This window comes from Martes martes, assembly GCF_963455335.1.
Source record: "Martes martes genome assembly, chromosome: 8".
NCBI lineage: Eukaryota > Metazoa > Chordata > Mammalia > Carnivora > Mustelidae > Martes > Martes martes.
The window spans coordinates 91,491,914-91,509,637 of NC_137895.1; the positions used below are offsets into that span (position 1 = coordinate 91,491,914).

A 17,724-nucleotide genomic window follows, 5' to 3' on the forward strand; every position below is an offset into this window, starting at 1 on the left:
GGCGCGCCCGGCCGGCCCCCGGCCCCCCCGGGGGCCCCCCCTCGGCCGGGCAGCCCCCAATCCCGCGCCGCCCGGACCCCCTCCTCCTCCCTCCCTTCTCCCTCCGCCCCCTCCCTGCGGGACTCCGGCGTCCCCGCCCCCCAGTCCTCCCTCCCCTCCCCTCCAGCATGGTGCTCGCGGCCCGCTGCTGCTGGGCTTCCTGCTCCTCGCCCTGGAGCTGCGGCCCCGGGGGGAGGCGGCCGAGGGCCCCGCGGCGGCGGCGGCGGCGGCGGCGGCGGCGGCGGGGGCCGGGGGGGAGCGCTCGAGCCGGCCGGCCCCGTCCGTGGCGCCCGAGCCCGACGGCTGCCCCGTCTGCGTGTGGCGGCAGCACAGCCGCGAGCTGCGCCTGGAGAGCATCAAGTCGCAGATCCTGAGCAAACTGCGGCTCAAGGAGGCGCCCAACATCAGCCGCGAGGTGGTGAAGCAGCTGCTGCCCAAGGCGCCGCCGCTGCAGCAGATCCTGGACCTACACGACTTCCAGGGAGACGCGCTGCAGCCCGAAGACTTCCTGGAGGAGGACGAGTACCACGCCACCACCGAGACTGTCATTAGCATGGCCCAGGAGAGTAAGTGGGCGGCGGGGCGCGAGCAGTGGGGTGCTGGCTCTGGGAAAGTGAGCGCCTCCCGCTCCGAAGCGGGGCGCTCCCGGCTGCTCCGGCCCAGAAGCTTTTTCTGCGAAAACTTGACGGATTGGGGAGCGGGGGCTACTCCATAGAAGTTTTTCGAGCTTGGAGATGGGCCGCGGAGTTGTATGCACACTCCGTTCCCCGAGGTGGGAGGGCAAACAGAGAGAGGGTTGCGAGATACCGCCTCCCACCCGGGTGTTCAAAAAAGACCCGTGTTGCGGGGAGTCTGGGGAAGCTAGAGCCCAGTCGCAGCGGAGTGGAAGGGGCAGCAACTCAGTCCTGAAGGGCCACGGAGAAGAGGCTGGAGCACAGAATCGGGACGCTTCGGGACCCCCACAGTCCCAGGCGGGCTGCAGAGCTGTCTGCTCCCGGTGCCCTTGGCATCAGCTCTCCGCCCCTTCCACCTCTGGCTCCGCAACGCGCCCACCGGGCTGCAGAGAACTGAGTGCTCTTCTCCCTCTAGCAGGAACGAGGTCCCTCCCAGAGCCCAGTGTCTCTCCTGGCAGCCCAGCTGGCACCCATTTCACCAGAGCCCTTCTGACACCCGGTCTCCCAGGGCTGGGAAAGCTGTACTTTCTTGGTACTGACCGGGCTCAGAGAACACAACTCCATTGCACTGGGGCTGAGGGCACCCGTTTGGCTACTCTAACCTTATCATTCCTTTCCCTATTCACCCGCCCCTACTCAAAACTGGACTTGAGGAGAGAGAGGGAGACCTAGGGAGAAAAAGAAATAGATAAGGAGGGAGGGGGAACCCAGGCATTCAAGCTCCTGGCCAAACGGAAGATGAACATGTTAATAGACTTGAGCTGCTTTGAAATTTTATGGCCTGGAAAATCCAGGCCAACACCCCCCCCTACCCCACCCCCAGCTCTCCCTAGGGTCAGATGACTCCCTTTTCCCCTCCCCCACTGAGGTCCCTTCACCCCTTCCCTGCTCCAACTCCAGGGAACCAGGCCCTCTCTTATTCCCTAGTGGTTTGGCAAAGTCGCTCCCCCACTCCATAGTTCAGTTTTATGGCTCTGAACAGAAGAGGGGGGGACTGGTTTATTGGCACATGGGTCATAAAAAGCTGGGGGCTGAGGTGGACTCCTAGTGGCCCACTCCCATGGGAGAGGCACAGGAACCCAGGTGTGCATCTGTGAAGCTGAGTGCCTCATACTGCCACCAGTTTCTCTGCACACCCTAACTCCACAATACTTGGCTAGGCTGATAAAGAAAAGAAAACCCCAAGGACTAGAAAACTTGCTGAGGGTGGTGGTGGTGGTGAAAGCCTGGGATCTGTGTAGGTTCCTCAGTCTCCCTTGTGTTCTTAAGGTTTCTGCTTTATAGAAGCTAGGGTCAGTCTAAGATTGACTGAGTGTGGGGGTGGGGGTGGGGATTCTATGAAACAGTTGTGGAGGAATTCTGAAGAAGAATATGCTGGAAGAAGATGAAGGGTACAGAGGAAAAACACACTCTGATCTGTGTGGTTTGGTGTGTATGTGGAGTTTCAGAATGGATGATGGGCTTATGGACTTCCCCTTGTCTCTTTCTATCCTTAGCATCCCTTAACCAAGTGTCTTGAGCCCAGAGTTAGCCCTCAGAATGGGGATGCAGGGAGTGAGCACACTCTGCGTGCATGGATCGGACATTGCAGGTTAGGTTGGGGGGGACCAGGAAGGACACCAGTAGGTGGGGTTCTACCCCAACTTCCGCCCTCATTCTACTTCAGGACTTGGATAACTAGGGAACTGGGTCTCCAGCCAGGTATTGTACGTCCCCTTTAAGAGCCAAGCTGAGCTCTTTTGAGAGGGAGGGGGAGCGGAGGGGAAGGGAGGGAGAGAGGGGAAAAGGAAAAAGAGACTTTTATAGTCTAATCCCCAGGGACCCGCTTTAATAAGAGACTTGTGCTCTGCTAATCGGGGGAGGTGTTTGTCAGCAGAGATGGCCTCCGCTCCCCTCCCCCTTCCTCCCCTCCCCCAGCACTCAGCCCTGGACCCCAGCCCCCACCTCTCCTAGGCTGCAGTGCCTGCCCTAGTTCCCTCCACCCTCTCAAGCTCTCCCACCCCAGCCTTCATCCTGGGAACCCAGCCCCCTTGCCCTTCTGGGAGCCAAGCCCAGCCCCTCAGTTTCTCTCTCCTTTCCTACACCAAGAGGCCCCTGCCCTCTCAGCCCAACCTCCTGCCCCTAGGCCTTCCAGCCTGGGTAAGGAGAGTATGGGGGGGGGGCGCCATAGAGGAGGAGGTGGTGAGCTGGGAGGGGGTTGGGCTTTTGCTGAAAATAGTGCAATGACCTCTCTCCAGACCAGCACCGCCTACTAAACCTGACCTGCTGCCTGCCACCAACCCGATCAATCCAACACAGATGTGGCTCCTTCCCCTCCCCTTGGGAGCTGGGCCTATATGTGTGTGTTGGGGACTCTCTTAAGCTTCTTGTTTCCCTCTATGGCACTACCTGCTTCTTCTTTGTTCCTCTCTCTGTATCTTTCTATCCTTTCTCTTTACCCCACAAGGCTTAGCTACCTTCCTCCTTTCACTTTTTATCCCTGGTCGTCTCCTTTCACATTGCCCCTTCTGTCCCAATATTCAACTCCCAAGCTTATTTCTTTCACCCCACCATGACCTTCCTCTCTCCCTTCCTTCTCTCTTCCAGTTCTCTTGACTATCTCTTCCAACCTGCCTTCATCACTAACAGTCTCTTCTCTATTCTTACCTCTCTCACCACCTCCAGTCTCTCTCCTGTCTCTTCCCCTTTCCCTTTCATTCTCCATCCATCTTGGCCTCTTGTAGTACCAACTGTCCGCACATCCCCTGGGAGAGAAGTGCATGCTGAGTCCCTGGGTAGGGGTGGGGGACTCTGAAGAAATCAAAGACTTAAGAGGAATGGGGCCCTAGTGCGCAATCCCCTAGGTCAGCTTAGGTAGGGGAGTATGCTTAGAGCTTACAAAACTAACAATAATCCAGCATTTATTGAGAAGCTACTACTATTTTCATTCTTTATTTAATGTTCCGCACTCCTATGAAACAAGAATTATCATCTGTATCACTGAGACTGTTGGGTGGTAAAGGTCAGATACATATTAATGAAGAGTTGAGCAGTGACTGAACCCACTTTGTAGTCTAAGAACAGTGTTTAGATGCCAGGAATAACTTTTAGGCATTTGCCTATATATTTTAAGATTTGGAGGTAAGGGAGTTCATTCAGCATGCATTTACTAAACACTGCTTGGTAATATGAGAGGCACTAAAGCTATAATGGTGAGCAAAACAGACAGAGTATTGACAAGTGTCCACCCTCGTGGAGATTAGTAGCTAATAACGAAGACAGGTGGGAAAATAAGACAACCCTATGAAATTAGGCACAATAGCCCCATCTCACCAGCAGTTTCCCTGCCTCAGCTACTCTCCTAATTCTCCTAATCTCTGAATCTCTACTCCCTGAATCCTCCCTCATTGTGCCAGCATTGCAGCTCCAGCAGGTGGATAACTGGGAGGACAACCAGTGCCCTGGAACCTCAGAGAAGAACCAAGGGAAAGGAAGCTACCAGAGGAAATGTGTGTCTCATTCCTGAATATATGAAGATCATTGAGCACTTGCCTCCTCATCTCACTTGGAGGATCCTCCTTCTCCTGGGGTGGGGGAGTGCTGATGGGAGACAACAGATGCTAAGTCCTCCATGATTACACAGAACTCAAGACCTGGAGTGATACATAAGGGCTGGACTTCCTGATCATACTTACATAGCTCTGGAAGCTCATTCCTGACTCTTGTTCTCTCAGTCTATTTAGAGTGAGAATGGATATTCCTGTCCAGTGGAAACATGATTTAGGGCATTTCCAACTGACTTAAGAGATTAGAAAGGGAAACCCAGAGGACCTGAAATGGAAGCAGTGGCAGATGCTGAGAATCAGCCTTTTGACCCAAGAAGGGTCAATTTCTGGTCTAGAACAAGATGTAATGGGCCAAAATGTAAAGTTGGGATGTTAAACCTTTGTAAAGACTTACTGGCACTGGACTGAGAAACCAAAGGAAGCTCAGGGGAGAAAAGAAGACATTGCAGTTGATCTGATGTGTTGAATATTATTTCTGAAGCTTTGGGCAATGGGCGTAAACAACATGGAGGTAGTTTTTCCGTTCCTTAAAAACTGAGGCAGTAACGGTGATGATGAGGAGGAAACAGCTGAGGAAACTTGTTCTCAGGATTAAAGGGACTGGGGAGTCAGATATACAAGAGTCAGCACTTGAGTTGATCCATTCTTCTGAGTGTATTGTTCCTGGCAGGAATGGTTTAAGAAGCCTAGATCTGGATTCTGGCTTTCCTCATGAAATACATTTAGCCCCTGCTCCCTATCTGGACCCTGGTTACCCACTCTTGAGACATCTGGTTGGGGGTGGGGGTTGTACCAAGGCTTCACCTGGCCACCACACAAAACAGGGCAGAAATGGGGCAAGGCAACCTGAGAAGAGCAGGTGTGATGAGGTTTGGCTTCTGTGAAGAGCATCAAAGTTCTGAAAAATTTGGAGCCCTACATGCTGGGGGAATGGAAGGCTGCAGGTGGGAGGGGATATCCCTAATAACTGTCTGTGCAGGTTATCTATAGACCGGGGCCTATGTATTAGGACTATGTATTAGGACAAATGGACTAAGGAATGGATGCAGATCAGAAAGCCCTGATAGAAACATCATCCTATAGGGAAAGAGAGGAGGCGCTGTTCTGAGTACCAGTGACACAGTAGTCAACAAGACAACACGAGAGAAGGGTAAAGAACTGGAAAACTCAGGCTGAGTCGTTCAAGTTGCCAGTGCCACCCAGGGCTGCTGACGCCCTTCACAAACACCCTTTGCTGATGCTGTGCCCCCTTCTCTCTTATCAGCGGACCCTGCGGTGCAGACAGATGGCAGCCCCCTCTGCTGCCATTTCCACTTCAGCCCCAAGGTGATGTTCACAAAGGTACTGAAGGCCCAGCTGTGGGTGTATCTACGGCCAGTGCCCCGCCCAGCCACAGTCTACCTGCAGATCTTGCGACTGAAACCCCTAACTGGGGAAGGGACTGCAGGGGGAGGGGGCGGAGGACGGCGTCATATCCGAATCCGCTCACTCAAGATTGAGCTGCACTCACGCTCAGGCCACTGGCAGAGCATCGACTTCAAGCAAGTGCTACACAGCTGGTTCCGACAGCCACAGAGCAACTGGGGCATCGAGATCAACGCCTTTGATCCCAGTGGCACAGACCTGGCTGTTACCTCCCTGGGGCCGGGAGCTGAGGGGCTGGTGAGCAGGGAGCCTGAGATGGTGCCAGATATGTATAACCTGGCCCTGAGGAGGTGGGATGTTGGAAAAGGTAGACCAGGAATGAGAAGGGGCTGGGCACCAGCATTATTTTTCAGGGGCCAGGAGCTGATTCTAAAGGAGCAGTTTTGGGGGTGCGGATAGGGTGGAGAGTGGCAGCTATCACTTTTCAGATACAAGCCAGGCAACAAGTGGAAATTGGATTTGGGGTCGTGTTAATGGGAGATCCAAGAAAACACAGAAATGGTCTGTTGATGAAGCCTGGGGCCAAGGGGGCGATCAGGGTGAGGTTGCCAGGAGAAAATTAGGGGTGAGTTGAAGGAGACATAGCTAGCTTGTGAGAAAAGTGAGTAGAAGACAGGGCTGGAAATAGGAGCAGGGGAAAAGCTGAGAAGGTGACCGTCTCTTGTTCTGATGCCCCTGTTCAGGGGCAGATGAGAAAGGAAAGGGAGTAGGTGCTCTTCGAGTCTCTTATCACATCTCTTTCTCCTCTCCCTCACCCCCAGCATCCTTTCATGGAGCTTCGGGTCCTAGAGAACACAAAACGGTCCCGTCGGAACCTGGGCCTGGACTGTGATGAGCACTCGAGTGAGTCCCGCTGCTGCCGATATCCCCTCACAGTGGACTTTGAGGCTTTTGGCTGGGACTGGATCATCGCACCTAAACGATACAAGGCCAACTACTGCTCCGGCCAGTGCGAGTACATGTTCATGCAAAAGTATCCGCATACCCACTTGGTGCAACAGGCTAATCCAAGAGGCTCTGCTGGGCCCTGCTGTACTCCCACCAAGATGTCCCCAATCAACATGCTCTACTTCAATGACAAGCAGCAGATTATCTACGGCAAGATCCCTGGCATGGTGGTGGATCGCTGTGGCTGCTCCTAAGGTGGGGGACAGAGGATGCCTCCCCCATAGACCCTACCCCTAGACCCCCGGCCCTGACCCCCCAACCCCCAGACCCTAGAGCTCCCTCCACCTCTTTCCATGAACATCACACCTTGTTCCCTGCCCAAGCAGTGTGCAATACAACAGAGGGAGGCAGGTGGGGACTGATGGGTGAGGGGTTTGGGGAACAGGGGGAAGAGGGGGCATGGTCAGGTGGGGAGTGTTTGAGGTTTGCAGGTGAGAAGGTTTGGCAAGAAGACAAGAGAGATGTAGAGACAGAGGTAGAGCAGAGGGATAGAGACAGAGGAACAAAAAGAGCAGCAATGAGAAGGCAAAGGGAGAGAGAGGCAGAAGAGACAGAGATCAGGCAGAGGTAAATGATGAGAAAGAGGCTGAAATGGAGTAATAAGAGAAAGCCCCACACCCAGCCTCCTTTCTTCCACTGGCAAAGTGAGGGGCTTGGTATAGTTTGGGGAGATCCCCTGACTACCATTCTCATTAGGAGGAAATCAAAAGTCCATTCTTAGCTTCTTCCCTTTCTCCCTCCAACAGTGGCCAGGGAAGGGAAGTGAGGGCAGGGGCAAAAGTAAGGATTTGGGAATTTTATTTATTTATTTATTGTGACTTTTCATTTTTTGGTATTTGGCTTTACTGAAATAGAAGGGCCCCTGCCCACTGTGCCCCATTTCTCCCTTATTCCCTAAAGCCCTGTTCTCCCTCAATACCCACCTACTTAAGCACTTGTATAAAGCCTCCAGGGTTGGGAATGGGAGCAGAGGGCAAGAGGGCTAACACATGAAATTTTCCAACCCATAATTACCCAACTTGACCTTCCTGAGCCAAATGGGTTGAACTGAATTCCAGCAGTCACAGAAACAGTATGAGGTTAGGGTCTAGGAGCTGGGGGTTGGAGGAAGGGGAGGGGAGAGCCCTCAACACCCAGGATCTATGAGAGCCACTAAACTTACCCTCAGATCCACCCTCATAGTCCTGAGTTATTTAGCCAGAGGATGTGGCCCACATATGCCCAAATTCCCCCCAGCCAAGAGAGACCAAAGAGCCTGTGGAATACCCCTACTCCCAGCCTCTATCTTCAGGTCAATAAAGAGTATAGATATCCCAGAGTCCCAGGTCTGGGATGGGTTAGGAGGGGTCAAGAAAGGAGTAGTAAGGAGATTAAAGGTTACAGGGCATTTGAATCCAAATCACTGCTCTGGGCTAGGGAATAGAGCCAGCAGACCAAGATGGAAGGGATTCCAGAGGGGGGACATTTTAGTTCCCCCAACCCCAAAGCTCAGGGTGGAAGGGGGGAGAACAAGGGAGCAGAGTGTCTATAATTATTTTTATCTTTTATTTTTGGAATCTAGCAGTACCTGGCAGCAGGGAGGGAACAATACAGTGGGGAAGGGAAAAGCATCTGACAAGGCCAGTTAGAGCAGAGGACTGGAAGGATGGAGACTCCCTGGTTTGGAAGGCTAAGAAGCAGGCAGGGACTGGTCGCCACTCCAAGTCACTAGCTGGGCCTATTCATCCCTCCCACAATCCTGACCCACCATCCTCTGGACTCACTGTGCCTCAGTTTCTTCCCCTCGATGGAATGAGAAATAGCAGCACCCGCCACAGCCAAGAGATGAATTCTGAGCACTTACCACGGGCACTTTATGGACATAAAATACCTCTCGCTGTGGGACAGATAACCAGGGCACCAGAGCAGTGGTGAAGAGATGTGAGGCTTAGAAGAGTCACAGGCTTCAGAGTACAAGTTCCCCTCTGCCTCCTAGATGGACAGTGCCTGAAGCCAAGGAGTTGAGATATCTCCTGATCCACACCCTATCCATACCTCACCACCAGACCTCTTGGCTCTGGGCAAGAGCCTAGAGGATGTCAAGAGAGGAGGTCCAGAACCTTCAGTAAAATTGCCACTCTTAAGTAGAGCCAGCAGTTATGGGTCTGATGCAAACAGTACTAAAGCCTGACCTGGAGAGCTGACCTGGAAGGCTTGTTCTTCCCAAGAGTATGACTCTGTCTGGCCCAGATGGTGGAAGGGGCAAAGGTATGTGACCACCCTTGGGAAGGTGATGTTGGTGAGCTTTAGTATCTTATTCCCATTCCCATTGTGAAAAACTAAGATGAGGTATTTTGGTATAGGAATGGGCAGGGGCTGTTAAGCATTTCAACTTGCCTCCCATGTAACAGCTAATGCTAGCCCCCAGCCCATCCTCTCTGGCCCTGTTCTTCCATCCCTCCTTCTACCCCAACCTTGGAGAACAAGATACACCTGACCATCAACACCATTCACATTCCCTTGGTTGAAGGAGAGGAACAGAGAAGAACAGAAGATGCCTCCTCCAAGATCAAAAGCTCATGTCTCTTGATCTTGGCACAGGGTGGGGGTTAGACAATAAACATCAGGTGATTTCTCTCTACAAATTCTAGAGAGCTGGAGCATTAGACTTGGGAGACACCTACAATATCCCCCTTTAACACCACCAAAAAAAGACCTTTGTCAGGGTGGGGGAGGGTCTTTTTCTTCTGACCATAAATTATGAGTCAAAGTCTCATTCCATTGTCCTCCTCACCCCCGAAGAGGTATGGGGTAAAGAGGCTTGGGTGCACAGTCTGGCAACCTAGTGGGAACTAGCAACCCCTCTCCCACTTTATGATGTGTGTGGACCTGGCCAGTGCCCCTCTGATCATTAGTAGTATAATTATTATTTACTTTGTGTATTTGTTACACCATATGTGTGATTGCCTTTGTTTGTTAAGGGTGACTGAGGAGTATGGGGGTGACGGGGGCATTGGAATGCCGGGAAAGGACTTCTTCACTGAGATCAAGGCTTCCTGGAGGGAACCATTGCAAAAAGGCCATCAGGCAGTTTTCAAGTTATGTGACAGAGGGCAAAGATGGCCATAGGGTGCTCTGAGTTTTGGGATGGTCACATGACACAATCCAGCACTTGAACCTGAAAAAAAAAATAAATAAATAAAAGCAGTCAAAGAGTTTAGAATTCAGTGATGAACTCTTCTCCCTAACCAAACGCCACATTTATACCTTGGAGACCAGGAACAAATGAGGATCCGAGAGGGGATGAAATCCTTTTGTTCAAAGAATAAGAACATGGGGGTCTAGAGCAAGAAAAAAACACTAAGTGCATTTGGGATGAGGGTGGGGACATACAGTCCAAGGGAGGAAGGGCAGACGATGGGAAAGGGAGGGGACCTAGAACAACTCTTCTCAGGAAAACTTGATCCAAAACAGTCTCAAAGATTACCAAAACCCTCTCCCAGCCTCCACATAACAGAATCTAAAAGTTCTCTTAAGATGATCATGTCAGTCCCATTCTCCCAGAGTTCCCTTAACTAAGTTTCACCAAAATCGACAAACCAACATAGCCATTCAAATTGTAAATGTACCAACATGGTTAAGCATCTCAAATGGTCTGATTTCTCCATAAAAATGTCTCCTGTGTAAAACAAAAGAATCTTGCCTAACTCACATTTGGGGTGGCGGGGGGGGGAAGCTTCTGTCACATTGACCTGATCCACAATGGGGCCACTGCCACTGTGGGATCAGTGTGCCACCATTATTTTCCCTGCCCTATCAGTTCTGTCAGTAGACTGACCCCACCTCAGGTCAACTACAAGAGTGAGGTTGAGAGATGATCAAAGTGCTACATACGGTATCTTCCCAAGGAATTGTTTTATCCACACCTACTCCTAGCTTTTGGCTTGAGCTAAAAATAGGTTTTCTCCCTCACTGCTCCTTGTTTCCTATGTTGAAAGGACACCCAGAAGAGATTGCCAGATGACTTTTATCCCTAAACAACCTCCAACTCAATGCACGAGTAGCTAGCTATCCTATACTGTTCCTTGGCCTGTTTTCTGGTATCAGGGCCCCAAGCTAAGAACCAGCAGGCAGTAGCATTTACAACTTCTCATCTGTAGTGAGGCAGAAGCCGAGAAGTCGATGCCCCAGGCCACAAGGTCAGCTTTCCTGCCTGTGAGGTGGGGGTAAAGGAGCAACTGGGGCTCTCACCTCTTCCCACTCTCAGAAGCCCTAAATTCACCTATACATGCAGTGCCCCCTCCCCCATGTTCAAATGAGTCCACTCAGCTCCCTCTCTACCCTCTAGCTGGAACCTACTCAGGAAAAAGAAGTATTTCCCCTGTAAATCACCTAGTAAAATTAAGAGCTTACTGAATGATTACTATGAAAACTATAGTAAGCAAATTGTGCTGAGTATATAATCTATTATCAGTCCTCATAGCAGCCTTCACAATAGGGTCACTTGCTATCGGTACAGTATGGAGTCATGGAATGAGGTGCCCAGTCTCAGAGCCAGCAGAGCTAGTACTGGAGAACAAATTACACCTAAATACTATATAATATTCCACTCTAATCTATTCTATTAATAGTAATCTGAGAAGTCAAAAAACTAAAGGCAGGGAGAGCAAGGGACAAGAAAAATAAAGAGAAAGCTGGGATCTACCTTGGGCACAAAGGGTCTGCAAAGGTATGAAACCTGCCATTATTTTTCAATTCCTTTGAAAGGAAAAACAAGAATGTGGACATGGAACACAAAGGAGAGGTTAGAGCTTAGTGGATTTCAATAATCAGAGGGAACAACATTGTCTGTCCGAGGCCCACATGGAAGAAAATAGAGAAAAAGCTATTCTCCCTTATTTACAGAAGTTCCTTCCCCCTCATCTGTTTCTCATGTCAGACATTGCAATGGAACTCAACACCAAGAAGTCCTGCTCTTATTCACATCTTCCTTCCTATAGCTCTCACCCCTATAGAAGCTTCTAGTGTTGTAATTCAGAAGTTCCCAGGAGTTGGGGTGAGGGAAAGGGGCAGTTTAGAATGATGGTGGAGAAAAAGGGAAAGATCCCATGGTTCTTAAGAGAACCATAAAAAGGTGCAGATTTACCGCTGAGGAAGCTAGTTCCCTCCACATCTTTTATAGACTCCCTCATTAAGAGCTCCCAGGTATGCAGAGAATGTCACAGCTTCAGAATAAGGAAAAGACTAGAGTCAGCTAACTGCATATGAATCCTCGATCAGCCATACCAGGGCTACTGGGGGATAGGAAGGAAGGGTACTTGGATCCCAGATAAAGAACTGCAAGCCTGGACTTCCTATTTTAAGATTGAATTAGTAAAAAGACATAGGCATCCTGAACTTTCATGCTCAGAAAGTATGCATGGAATGACTACCATGAGACAGGAAGAGGAAGATATGGTGATCGGGCTTGGAGGGGAGAGACTTCTGACTGACAGAAAAACAGCTGCTGGAATGGGATGAAAAAAGTATTTAAAAATCCACAGAAACTGAGAAAAAACACAGTATCAAAGATACGGGGAAGTGAGCTGAGTGGGGAAAAGAATGATTAAGCTTCAGAAAGAGAATCCTGGGGGAAGGCTCAATACCTTTCTGGAAGGTTTCAGAAGACAGACAAAGTATAGAAAATTTCTGAAGAACCCAGTGCTCTATTCCTTTGCCTATTTCTTATTTTACCATTCTTGGCTAGAAAACCCTCACTGAATCTATACTCTCTCTCAAGCTATAAAACAACTAATTTTCTGTGGCTCTGTTTTCAGACAGAAACAGAGTAGAGAGAAAAGTCAGCCTCAAGATCAGGGCCTGGAGAAAAGAAAAGGCAGGCAAATAGAAGAGGCCAGAGGGAAGGGAGGGAAGGAAATGTTTAATCAGTGCTTCCTTTTGTTCACCTCTCCAAAGTCAAATTGGGGCAAAATTCACAATAAATGGGCAAACTTTGCATCTGCTCTCCAAGGCAGTTTTCCTAAAGCATCTAAACTTGGGTTCCTGCCCTACTCAGCAACCGAAGAGACTCTATTGAAAAGAGATTCTTGTTAGGAAGGGATCACACCATTACTTTTCTATTAATCAAAAACCAGACAGGTTGTAGTAGAAATGGAAATAAGGAATTAAATCTCAACACAGGATCTGATCCCTGTAAAGTTCTCAGGTAAGGTGCCAGGCTCTTAAGTTTTATTCTCAAAACAAACAAAAACCAACTTTATAGAGATGTCCAGAAACAAAGATTAGGAGGAGAAACCGTACACCAACATACCCAAAAGGAAAAGTAGCATGTCTCAGATCTTGGTGAAACATCAAATGCAAACGAGCAGCCTGCCTGGAGAAAATCAAACCTTTCTAAGTAGAAGGCTCAGCAAGGAAAATGGATTTTAGTACTATTTAAGAACCGCTGCCACCACAACAGTATACTTCTGTAATGGAGGAAGACAAACTAGCACAGGACTTGATTAGAAAGTAGAAACCTCCAGGGGCACCTGGTTGGTTCAGTCGGAAAAGCACGCAGCTTTTAATCTCTTGATCTTGGGGTCATGAGTTTGAGCCCCACACTGGGTGAAGAGATTATAAACATACACACACACACACACACACACACACACACTTGAAAAAACAGAGGCCTCAGGGCACCTGGGTGGCTCAGTGGGTTAAGGCCTCTGCCTTCGTCTCGGGTCATGATCTCAGGGTCCTGGGATCGAGCCCCGCATCGGGCTCCCTGCTCAGCAGGGAGCCTGCTTCCCTTCCTCTCTCTCTGCCTACTTGTGATCTCTGTCAAATAAATAAAATCTTTTAATAAAAACAAAACAAAACAAAACAAAAAACAAACAGAGGCCTCTAGTCCACTGCTCATGTTCCCAACGGGATCTAGACAACAATGCTTAACACCTCTAACATCCTGTCATGCTCTGAATCCTTCCACTTTCTTCTAGCTCTGAGGAGTACCGAACCCATTTCCTTTCCTGAACTGCATAACCAACAGGGTCCTACATATTGGCCTTGGCTGAAACTAGACAGTATCTCATTAGGTCACTCTTGGAAACAGAGTCCTTCTAGACTCCAGTCCATAAGAGACTACCAGTCATCAGTCCTTATATTTATATTCTCTATACCTAAACTCAGTGTTCCCCCTATTGTACCCCAATGGGTCATGCCAACCTGCTGAAGCAAAGGTTCAAGGTGAAACTTGGCCTCTTCATGAAGGATAAAGAGTAAAAGGATGCCTGTGAGTATGAGAGAAGGGAATAAATAGGCTTAAAGAAATAGACTCAAATCCTTTTCCTTCTCTTTTCTAAAGGATAAAGGCATTATGGCTAATTCCCTGTAGTATTTGTCCCTGAAGCTCCCCTTATCTGGTCTAATCTGGCTCTAAAAACTCAAAGAAGCACCTAATAAAACACACTGTTTTCTATTTGTTTTTTATTAACAAGCAAAATAATAATTAAAAAACAACAACACAAGAACAGCAACCTTAAAGTTGGAACAGCAATGAGTCAAACCGCTGCTGAAATTCCTGGATGTACCCGGGGTACATGCTATCTCATTGCAAGGCAGGACCTAGGCACATGACTGTGCATTTAATATATATATGACCAAGAAAAGTCAGAGAGATGGAAACCACTGGAGAACAGAAAGCATTAAGAGCTTTTCATCAGGCAATCCCAAAGCGCTCTGCCCTTTTCCTCTTCTTTGCCTGTGAAAAAGAAGCAAGAAGAAAAAAATTAGATTGCAAGACAACAATGGCATGAGTTCCTGGCGGCTTTAATCCAAACTCACATGAACTATCACAAGGTCCAAGAAGGAGGGAAGACCCAGGCTTAAGCTTGGCAGTCAGAGATTTCATTCCTGAATCTTTCTAGTTATCCAGTTAGACCTGGGGAGGTTTGGTGGGAACGAAGGGGAGAAGACTGTGGGGAGTAGGGGTGGGGGAAGAGGAGGAAGAGAACAGTAGTAGATTCCTGAAGGACGGAAGGCAACTCAGCCTTATAGCAAGTTAGTCTGGAAACAATGGACTCTTAACAGACTGGGGAGTCTTCCAGTCAGCGGGGAGATGGGAGATCTCAGAGGACAAAGGGTTAGCCAATGCTATCTTTTCATAGAGGTGAAGGGGATGCCCTTCTAGGCAGTAAGGCCCAAGTAGGAGCTATTCCTTGGGCCTCCAAATCCAGAGAGAGGTATATAAATCTTCAGTGCCAAAAGAATAAATGGGAAGGAGGGGAGTCCCCAACATGGATCTCTTTAAGGGAGTCAGCACTGGAGAGAAGCACAAACTGAGAAGTGGGGGAGGAGAGAAAGAACTTTTTGTTCCGGGAGTGACTGAAAACAGCAATGAGTCCCTCATGCTGATTCAAACCACTGCCCCCAGCAAAGAGGGGATTTTTTTTCTCTAAGAGAGGGAGGTGGGGGGAGGGGCAGAGAGAAAAAGAATCTTAAGCAGTTTCCACACACAGCACAGAGCCTGAAGCAGGGCTTGATCTCACAACCCTGAGATCATGACCTGAGCCAAAATCAAGAGTTGGATGTTTAGCTGACTGAGCCACCCAGGTGCCCAGGGACTTTTTTTTTTCCCCCATTCCATTCACACAGGTTTAATTTAGAGTAAAAAGAAAAAGAAGTGTGTATAAGCCCAGCTCACTCTACCTAGATTACTGACACAATTCTTTGGAATCAAATAAATTAGTCATCTGTTTCATGTAAACTCCATCAACATCTAAAGTTACTATTACCTTACATGCACTGACTCTCCCAACAAAAGGTACTATTCGTTGCCAACCAACAAAATCATCTGCATTATCCTGGAGAAGCCAAATGTACTACCTTAGTAAATATGGCTGGTTCAACAGTTTCCTTGGCAAAGGGGGAGTAATTTTACTAGAACTGAAACAAGCCTCTAAGTTTACTTCTAGCTCAACCTGACAAGTCAATAAGTAACCTGATACAACAGGTAATGCTTTATTCTGAATTAGTAGCTCAAAGAATATGAAGTCTTTCAAGTTTCTTCCTAATGGAGATCTAAATTGATCAAGGTTTTATTTACAAGGTTTTATTTGTAAGACTTACTCTGATTATCTATTCATAAAAATACTTTATAAGATTCTGAGTGTGTGAGGTAATAGATTTTCAAAGTTCATCTCCAGGGCTGCCTGGCTGCCTCAGTTGGTACAGCATGCAACTCCTGAAATCAGGATCTTGAGTTCAAGCCCCATGCTGGGCATGGAGCCTACTTTAAAACAAAAGCCACCTCCAGAGGTAGATTTAAAGGAAGAACGAATACAGCAAATTCTTCACCACCCAAGAAACTTTCAGAATTCTAAACATATTCACTATTTCAACTCTTCTTTATGGACACCTTAGGTGACATCATAAATACTCACTCCCCCTGCTCCAAGTAATCTTTATGCCCAACATGGGACTAGAACTCTCAACCCCAAGATCAAGAGTCAATTTCTCTACCGAATGAGCCAGCAGCCCTTATTATAGATATACTCTTAAATCACCAAATCAATATTGGAATCAATACTGTCTGTCAAACCTCTGAGTAGTCTGCTCAGGGTCTCAGTTAATGTGAGTAATTCCAGAGGAAGCTGGGATATGGACAAACACAAATCTTTAAAAACAACAACAACAACAAAACAAAAAAACACAAAACAAACAACAAAAACAAAATTAAAAAAGCCACTCTTTCATTTAAGAAACGAGTTATAGATAAGGTGATAAGAACAAGAAGTCTCATTTGAGTCCACTGAGGTATTTCAGAGGGGAATTAGGCACAACTATACTTGTGTCTGAGTTGGACAAGCCTTCATTAAACGATCAAAGAAATATGGCTAGCAGATAATCAGAGACATTGCTACTTACCAAATGTAACAGACAGGCTTACTGTCTGCATTTTACATAGTATCATCCCTTTTTACATAGAATAATTTCATGTTTAAAATACCACTTTGAGGTAGGTATTATCTCTACATCCCAGATGATGAAACAGGCTCAGAGAACTGCCATAACTTGTAAGTAATACAAAGTGGCAGAATCACTTTTCAAACCCAAGTTTTTGTGATTCCAAATTTTGTGCTCATTTCCTGGCTAAATGGCTCTAACACCAAATTAAGTATACTGATGGAATTCAGTGTGGCTACTTTACCCAGAGAACAGATATAAAGCAAAGAACAAAAAGATCTTATTATCTGGGCACTTAAGAAGTAGGCCAGGAAAATAATGTTTCTTCACCCTCACTTCCTTTCAAGAAAGGGCTCTATGAAGCACTCTAGGTATACTTTACCTCTGTATCCTCTGTGGTTCCTGTTCCGGCTGAACTTGTAACAATCCCAAATCGCTCCTTCCTCTTTTTCAGCTTCTCATCATCTTCAGACTATTCAGGGACAAAGAAAAGAATTGAAACAAGCTAGCCTCCCCTCATGAGATGGAATTATAACTTAATGGTTACAATATACCAGCCAAACTTGTGCCAAAAACTAAGGATCACCACACAAAAAAATAGACAGGAAACTGAATAACGAAGCATACAGTATGCTGGCCCTAAGAATGACTAAGAACTTAATTTTAAGTAGGGCTTCAATATTCATAAGAAACACGGAGTCAAGAAAACAAAAGAACTACCCACAACAAATACAACAAATTTCAGCAGAAACTCCTATAGTTCAGAGATATGGAACACTGAGGCTTAAGTGGGTAACACGAGAAGACAAAAGGTAGGTAGAAGGCACCCAAACTACTTCTGAACACTGCTTACAAGTTCCATTTACTTGCCAAGAGATGGAAGACAAAGAGGCCAGAGTGGTATTTCTGAAGAATGTACAAAGAAAACCAAACATTATGAATGCCCAGCAAAGTCACAGAAGGCTCTCAACAGTTTGAAACTGGGGGGACAGAGAGAGAGAGAGAGAATTCTAAAGCAGATTTCCCACTGAGTACATAACCCAATGCAGGACTCAATCCCAGGACCCTGAGATCGTGACCTGAGTCAAAAATCAAGCGTGGGGGGCTCAGTTAAGTGTCTGCCTTCACCTCAGGTCATGATCGGGGAGTACTAGGACAGAGCCCAAGTC

The 17,724-nt window shown here is 47.9% G+C and overlaps 2 protein-coding genes across 5 annotated transcripts in view; one reads left to right on the forward strand and one right to left on the reverse strand.

The window, feature by feature from the left end:
• Window positions 1-6,825, forward strand: part of GDF11 (growth differentiation factor 11) — a gene marked incomplete at both ends in the record, with an annotated part of 9,547 nt that extends 2,722 nt beyond the window's left edge. The window contains 3 exons of the mRNA XM_080810275.1: window positions 167-605; window positions 5,523-5,920; window positions 6,445-6,825. Coding sequence (XP_080666401.1) covers window positions 167-605; window positions 5,523-5,920; window positions 6,445-6,825 — 1,218 coding nt within the window. The remainder of the gene's footprint in view (window positions 1-166; window positions 606-5,522; window positions 5,921-6,444) is intronic.
• Window positions 6,826-14,051: 7,226 nt separating this feature from the next.
• Window positions 14,052-17,724, reverse strand: part of SARNP (SAP domain containing ribonucleoprotein) — a 43,636-nt gene continuing 39,963 nt past the window's right edge. For 3 of the 4 annotated variants that reach the window (XM_080810873.1, XM_080810874.1, XM_080810875.1), the window contains 2 exons: window positions 16,938-17,027; window positions 14,083-14,351 (listed from right to left, as the gene is read on the reverse strand). In XM_080810873.1, coding sequence (XP_080666999.1) covers window positions 14,310-14,351; window positions 16,938-17,027 — 132 coding nt within the window. In that variant the 3' untranslated portion in view covers window positions 14,083-14,309. Of the gene's footprint in view, window positions 14,352-16,937; window positions 17,028-17,724 lie in introns of all 4 variants that reach the window. The other variant, XM_080810872.1, reaches the window with a different exon arrangement.